Source organism: Ascidia mentula, chromosome 1, assembly GCF_947561715.1.
Source record: "Ascidia mentula chromosome 1, kaAscMent1.1, whole genome shotgun sequence".
Taxonomy (NCBI): domain Eukaryota; kingdom Metazoa; phylum Chordata; class Ascidiacea; order Phlebobranchia; family Ascidiidae; genus Ascidia; species Ascidia mentula.
Genome location: NC_138566.1, coordinates 22,337,329 through 22,345,142, shown reverse-complemented (window position 1 = coordinate 22,345,142; position 7,814 = coordinate 22,337,329). Strand labels below are relative to the sequence as shown.

Here is a 7,814-nt window from a genome sequence, read left to right as displayed (position 1 = left end):
AGGGGCCAAAGGGTCCATGGCCCATCCCCGGGCACGGTAATGAAGGCGGAGTGGAGAATGTGGATTCGAGATCATTGGGTCAATTTCCACGGACATATTAAAAATATGGAACTTATGCACATGCATCAACGCTAATTTAAAGAAGACCACCTGTGCTTACGAATTCGAGCGAAATTCTTCTACATGTACATTGTAACATAGTCTGATATTTAACCAATGTTGGGACAAATTGCGCGGCGTCTTTTCCATGTGTTTACGACATTACACAAAAATAGGTGAAATAAGTTTTTTTCCTGTGTTTAATGTAGTTAATAATTATTACGGTGGATTGTGTAAAATCATTTTTGTGTAAAACAGTTCTGAAGAAGCCTAGTCGATCGTACAGGCGAAACGTCAAAAAATACAATAATTTTCAAACAAAAGGTGTATATTTATTGTTTTTTTACCGGAAGAACGAATAGTTTAGTATTCAGTCCTCATAACTCTGTGACTTATCTCCACATGCTTTAACTTGTAGGCATACTTACAACCAAACTTCAAGGTCAGCAGCCAATAACAGAACATAAGCACTCAACTGTTCAAGGTCATTGGGGGTCTGTAGCTTTCTGTCAGTGAGCAAAATGGTGCGCAAGACGACCATCGCGTATTCGCATTCTTTCGATTCCGAAACCGGACGACACAAACACGGAAAGTTCACGTGCACCCGTGCATCGCGGCGGTTTGTAATCGCATCCAAATCGCCGGCGAGGAATCGTATTTCTTGGTCTAGCGGGAAATTCCTCGACTTGATTTGTCGACCACCAATGGCCCGTTTCTTCTTGGTGACGGTGAATCACAGAGGCGGCCCCGGCGGCCCAGAGCGCTTCTCTCATGGGATTAGGCGGTGTATCAATCCACAAACCTGAAATTGGTGCTCCGCATTACTTGTTTGCGCGAAAACGGAGGGAGTTTGGGAGATTTCTGTCGTTTTTTTCCGCTCCCCGGGCACTCTCCCGTCCCGATGAACTAGGAGAAGTGGGTCGACCTTTTCGGTACGATTCGCGATAAATTTGTGGCGGATACTCATAAATCATTTATGTCAAAAGAAATCGAAAAGACAAAGGAAAAACAACATCCAGTTCCGGTTGCTGTCAGTGATTTCCGAGGCGCATTTGATAGCAGGCAAAAATGGTATTCAGTGCAGAAATATATTTGCAACAAGGTATAAATGTTGAACATTCGGGTAACAACCCGACACACCGAACACCTTTGTTCGCAGCTCAATCAACAAAGTGTGTATGTGAGTGTATACGGTTCTAATGCGGTTTGGCAAATTCCTCTTTTCTCAACGTTACCAGAAACCAAATCCCAACGAACCCGAACCGATTCGTGACGTCACTGTCAGAGATTACTGTGCGAAACCCGGTAATGTTGTTGGAAGCAGTACGGGTCCGAACACAATGGACAATTGCAGCGCGGTGTTCGCGTTAACACTTATGTTGTTGTGCGCTCAATCGAGCCAGCGAGCAGGCAGGCGTACCGCCACGCATTTACACACACAGGCATGCGCAGTAACTCGCGCATGCGCCGGAAGTTTTGACACAATCTAGTTGTGACGTAACGGAACGCGGGTTCGATAGATGTGGGCCCGCAGCTGAAAAGAGCGCGCGATACATTTGCTCGATCACTTCTCGGACCAAAACCGTTGCATAGAGCGACTTGCACCAACAGGATTGAATATCTTTCCCGGGGTTATTGGCTGGAAGGTCGGTCGGCTGATCGGAGAATCCCCACACCGGATTTTCGTCGCATAAACATGGAAACGTCAGGTCTTCCTGTCGTTCCCTTCAGCTGTTGCACTCGCACCGGCTGTGGGCTACACGTTCATTCATTGGGGACGATATGCCTACACGCCTTCATCGGTCTCAATTAAGGGTTTTTGGACAAAAAAAACACACAAACCCATATCGAAATATGTTTATAAGCTGCTGGTGGCAGGTGACAATATTTTAACCCTAAAAAGGTTTTGTTGGTGTTCACGGTCCCAAGAAACTGCTGTTTTGTTTTCACCGTGGTCGGTTTAGCAAAAAGGTGGCGTGAATAGTTATGCACATCAAATAGACTTATATCACCCCTGGTATTTTCAAGCTCAATTTCACCAAAAAATATAACCGTAAATTTCCAATCAGTCTGGGATGAGACGTCAGCCTCAGTGTTAGGGTTTTAACATTTTCATCGCCTTTAACGTGAACATTATCACAAATTTTTTTCAAAAGGCGAGCCCTGCAACCTATCACGCCGCGTGTCGGGTCTGCGTTTTGGCGGCGGGTATACAAAGGGCCCAGGGAGCCCAAAAAAGATTCACTGCAGCAATTGGAGCCTCGTGACGTATGTTAAACTTTGTAGGAAGTTTCTGTTCGATGGACTTTGCCACTCATTGAATTGGCTACAACTTTTTTCATAATAACAGACTATCGTTGTTTATAACAATACTTTACACCAGGCCTGGTTTCGGCAAATTTCAGCACTTTATTGACGTATTACGTTTTACGCATTTCCGTCTCTGCAACGTTGCTGCGGGAAGTTTATCGAGACCTGATTTCGCCCTGGGCCTCCACATCGCCGTTGCAAAGGCGTCAAGAGCAGACCGCCAATTAAGACAGGTCTGTGTCGGGTTGTTTACTACGCACGGCCTCAAATGTACCGAGTGCACTCCGCTCCGCTCAATCCTATCTGTCAATAGAAATCCAATCGCCTTGTTGTTGCTGTGTATGTGCCCTTGCCTTCCTCAATTACTCAAATCACTTAAATCAACCAGTATTTCTGTATGTTTTTTCTCGTTTTTTTTGCATTGGCAATCACTTGTTCATTGCAGGAATAAAATAAAGTGAAAACGAACGAATAAAAGGGAGAATAACGAAAAGAACGAAATGATGAACAAGTGTGGATAGTGCATTTTGTCTCAACACGAATCAGGCGTACAAGCAGAACACAGGGTGACGAAGAAATAGGGTTTCGTTTTTACACGTGTGTGATTGCGTGTGTTTAAAACATCCAAAGCGCGTTTACCGTCGTCGGGTGGGAAGTTAAACGACGGATGGTGTATGAGACGGAACAAATAAATACGTGAGCGCTATAGTATAGAGTGATTTTCTTTCCTACAGAGCAATATCAACCGTCGAAGGCACTTCAACCATTCGAAGGACGCGAACACACAATAGGAGAAAATAGACAGGAACAGAATACGTGCAAAGTCAGGACAGCCACTCTGGTTGTATGGAGGGGGTGAGAGCAGCAGTTTGGGGCTAACGCGGGAACTTAATCACGTGCCCGACGCTCATGCGGACACATAAAAAAATAACATGTGGTGGCTTACACTTTTAATGGCGCGTACAATGTGAATACAGTATCTCTCTGCGTAAAAACAGTTACAGCAGCGCGCTCGGCACGCCCAGTGGCAAAAAGGTAACGGCGAACCCTGCGCGGGATAATAAATAAATATCAAGAAAATGTACTCGTTCGTCTTTCGTGTGGTTTCTTTGCCCTCGGCATCGTTTGTCCGCAGCGGCGGTACTTTGATGGCTCTTCTTCGGCCGGTTACTTGCTCCCGTGGCAAAGTTCTCTCCTGTAAGGGCCAAAGGACGCACCTCAAAAGGTGACCTGCTGCTGGCTCATCATGAGCTGGCAGCCGGAGTTAACGTGCGCCATAACCTTCGACTTAAGCTCGGCCACTTGCTGCCTCAAAACGTTAGCATTGGTCGACAGTTCGAGGTTTTGGTTCTTCAGGCTGTTCACCTTTTCTTCCAAACGCGAGATGCGCTCCAGCTTGCGTTTCCGACACTTGCTGGCGGCCACGCGATTCCTCATGCGCTTACGCTCGGTCTTGATGCGCTCCTGGTGCTCAAGGTTAATCGGTGACATTGGAGGAGATTTTGAGATCACGGGAACAATCTGCGACGGTTCTTCCTTCATGTGAGAGATCACGGAACCGTGTTGCGGGATTCTGGCGTTTGGGTGAGGCATGACTGCGCCCATGTGGTGTATGGTTTGGCTCGTGCCCAGTCCGCTCGTGCCCGGGCTATCGTGCTGTTGCTGTTCGGCGTAGTAGGTATCCGGCGAGCCGTAGGCTGGGTGCATTTGCTGGTGGTGATGTTGCTGTTGTTGTTGCATGCCAGACGTTATTACGGAACATTGCGAAGCTCCGCTTGGAGAGTGGGCTACCGCCGACGCGGCAATGTTCGGGTTGCTGCCGCTTTGTGACTTCAAGCGCTCCAGCTCTCGCACAAAGCCCTGTGCGTACATTTCCTGCTCTTGCGTGACGTTCCGGTAAAAGCTGTTGCTGGCCTCGATCTGGCTGCTTTGCGACAGAGGTCTATCAAAGTCCGGCGTCGTTGCTTTGAGCATGTTCAACACGTCGGGTGTCGATATAGCAGCGGCACTCAGGTTTCCACCGTTATCGGGAATGTTTACACTTAAACTGCTGGCAGTGGCGTCGTTCAACGCGGCGTACGAATTCGTTATAACACCGGTGTGTTGGTAACTGCTGGCTGTGCACGGATTCGTGGTAATGACACTACCATTCGGTAGAGTGCCAAGGTGCTGCTGCTGCTGCTGCTGCTGCGGCTGCTGATGATGATGCTGTTGTGGCCTTCCGTAATCTATTCCTTGTCCGTTTAGACTTAAACTCATACCCTTCAAAGCAGCTGCCTTGTTGAAGTCGTGTCCGCTGTAATGGCGATAGGCAGGCGGCACTGTCGCTATTGCGGATACAGGACCTGCGTCCGTGCTGTTTATGCTTTCCACTGAGCCCGGAGAAGACTGCGGATCGTACGCGCCTGATAATCTGCTGCTCGGGTCGTCGTGATAAAACGCTACTTCCATTACGCTGTCGCAGCGTGCACTGGTATTGTAGGTAGCAGAGGAGACCGCGGCGGTCTAAACAATAGCGGGGCTTGCTTCGCTCCGCGAAAGAGCAATAGAAGATAGAGGGAGGAGGCTCCGAGTAAGCTGGTAGCAGTGGGCAATGACTAGTCTTCTTCCTATGTAGTTTCTGTTGGTCGGCGCTGATGCTTTGCTGTTGTGGGAGATGACTAAGAGCTCGCTGATGACGATTGTGCTACACGCTCGTGGGTGCACAAGTCTAAATACACTTGCAAGAAATAAGGGACACTGTCAAAAAGTTTCACAGCGTCACTACAGTGTTTCGCAAGGCTTGCTCCGACAATTTCCCCTTTTCAGAAAGGCTGGTTTGCTTCGGACGATCGGTCACGAACTTCTGTCACGATTAGCTGTTTTGCTCCCAGATGGATGGCTGCGATTCTTCAAGCACGCTTCCTAGCAGCCAGACAGGCCTTCTTCCGTTTTAAAGCAATTCAACACAGTTGATTATGTCGCTTAAATGCGCTAAGGCGTCTGGTAAACAGAAAAAGAAATCAGCATGTTAAATGAATACAAATTAATAAACTAAATCATATTCACCGACTAGAAAAAACAATAACATCTCACTACCACTGCAATTTCTGAATGCTGGCATTCAAACCGAGCGTCGAAGTTAATATCAAGTACACGTGTTTACATAGCAACCATGCCCGAATATTCGGGAAGCCTTGGCGTCCCATTGGGCTCGGCTGTCCAACACGTCTGAACACCTCGACAACAGCGCAATGCGATTTAGTACGAACTCGGGAGCCTTTTTCGGCCTTGAATGCATAGGCCCGAAGCAGCGGCGGCGGGAGAAAGAGTCGAGTATTTTTAACGACTGACGTCTCTCAGCGCGCCGCCTATTGGCCGCTCATGACGTCAGGCAAGTCATATGACCCAGAGACGCCAACAAGAAGAGTTGAGTTGGAGAAAGCATGGACTTCTTCTCGCGCTATGGCACAACGAGAGCGGGCCCTTAGCGATCGCATCGCTCGCGAGCACCTTGCGTTTGTCGTACGTCAATAAGGACCGTAGGAGAAACGGACCGTTCTTTCACGCGACGCGCCGTGCGCAACAACCTGACTCGCTACGCTACACCTGCTTTGTTACCTGACGCGAATTCTCTCGAAAAACATGTTTGCTTCTGTATCTTGTTGATCCGTTTTTATACCTGGGATTTTCTCTTTAAAGACTAATAGACAGATCGGGAAACAAACAATGAAATTTATTCTGATGTTATCCGATGCTTTGTTTATTTAGCGATGTGTCTCCTGTGTATTACGGACCCTTGGTCTACTCGCGCGCCTGGCCCTTAAACTTGGGCCTTTTCAACTCACCGCCCGACTATAATACACAGATTGCTCGGAAACCTGTCTTGAATAGAAATTAAATTTGGCCCGACACAGGCCCTGCATATAGCTCTTTACGATCTCTGATATAATCTGTCGCTTTCATATTCAGTTCCCCGTCGCTTTCACCTCAAGCCGCCGGGTCCGCATTCGTACAAATGAATGCCCTCACGATACAGAGAAACTCTTATACTGACCGCTTTGACAAACTTATGTGACAGGCGTTTTACAAACTTCTCTCCGCGAATCGAGCGAAGAAGGACGCAACAAGCCGTGTTATACCCACTGCGAGACACGTGACAGACCTCCACTGCGCAATCGTAATGGGCTAAATTAAGGCTTCAGTCACGTGCTTGAATCGGGGTCGGCAATTGGAGAGATAACGATCATTGAAACGACTTTGTGTACCAGTGCCTCGATGTTGTGTGCTTAAACGCAGTTTGACTTGTTTGTCTGCCCTGCTATATAAAGCTCCGTGCCGAATTCTGAACCGGTTTAAAACAGCCGACCTGAAGTTGGTCTCGTAACACCTATTTGTTGACAGTTAAACGCAATGGTGAGCTTTTAACAGCAGTAACACTATGCTTGCCGTTATGTTCAACAGATATTCACCCTGAAACCGATAGTACCGAATACTCTTTACAAAATGGAAGGCGTTTATTGATTGTTCGGGACTCAAAAGCACAAATCCGAAAAGCACAAGAGCGGTTTAATTGAATTTCTCCATATATTAGGCTTCCTAAAATCAATTAATTCTGACAAGAACGAAAGCGCAAGCATGTATCGCGGCGCCACTAATCGACCAAAGCAAGGTTTGTCGATAAAAAAACAATTTCTGTCACAGTGACAAAGTCGACGGCATTGTACAAAAACCAAACAGTAAAACGAAACATTACCACACATTATAGGGTTGTAAAGTGACAGGTAGCTTTGTCTCGTGTACATGAATACCCTATCTAGTCTGTTTTCGATGTGGTAAAGCTAAACTTCATCCAAAAAAGCCCATGGTTCTTTATATGTTTTGAATATTGAAAGAAGGACACCCGAAAAATAGACTGAGTAAAGTTTAAACAACAACAGGAGAGCTGCATTGTTGTTTACAGGGCTTCGAAACCGGCGCTAAGCTACCCATTGCATGGGAAAGCGTGCCGGAAACTTATCACGGGTCGCGAAACGAGCACCGCCTCGCCGGAAACGGCCTTAAAATCGTGCGGGTGCTTCTCACTCATCATTAGAAAAATTTCACCCAAAACAAATCACAACAAGCGGGTCTGCGTGGGAGCCTTATTTGTCTGCCATAAGCGTTGGATCAAAACGGTTCTTAAATCATTCGTGTATTCATACAGCTCTCAGTTTGTAATTGATTGTCACAGCGAATCGAATTCACAAAAAAATACGTTAAAAATTGAAACCTGCCGAACTCGAATTACGAGCGTAACCGAACGATGACGTCAACGCGAAGAGGAAGGACCCACGCCCGGCGATAACCTTCGCAGGTTGATCTGCCGAGTTCCGCGCGGACGAACCCGAAAAAAGAGCGCGGGACTTCCCGAAGCGCAGGCGCTT

General features: G+C 47.3%; 1 protein-coding gene across 1 annotated transcript; it reads right to left on the bottom strand.

Annotated features, from left to right (window-relative positions):
- Positions 1-2,794: 2,794 nt before the first annotated feature.
- On the bottom strand, positions 2,795-5,625 carry LOC145892380 (transcription factor Jun-like). The gene has a single exon (XM_082982001.1). It carries the CDS (start codon positions 4,858-4,860, stop codon positions 3,628-3,630), a length of 1,233 nt encoding a protein of 410 aa, XP_082838127.1. The 5' UTR covers positions 4,861-5,625; the 3' UTR covers positions 2,795-3,627.
- Between the last annotated feature and the right edge of the window lie 2,189 nt (positions 5,626-7,814).

Coding starts and splice junctions, on each gene's coding strand:
- LOC145892380 (XM_082982001.1), bottom strand. CDS start 4,860: ATGGAAGTAGCGTTTTATCACGACGACCCGAGCAGCAGATTATCAGGC.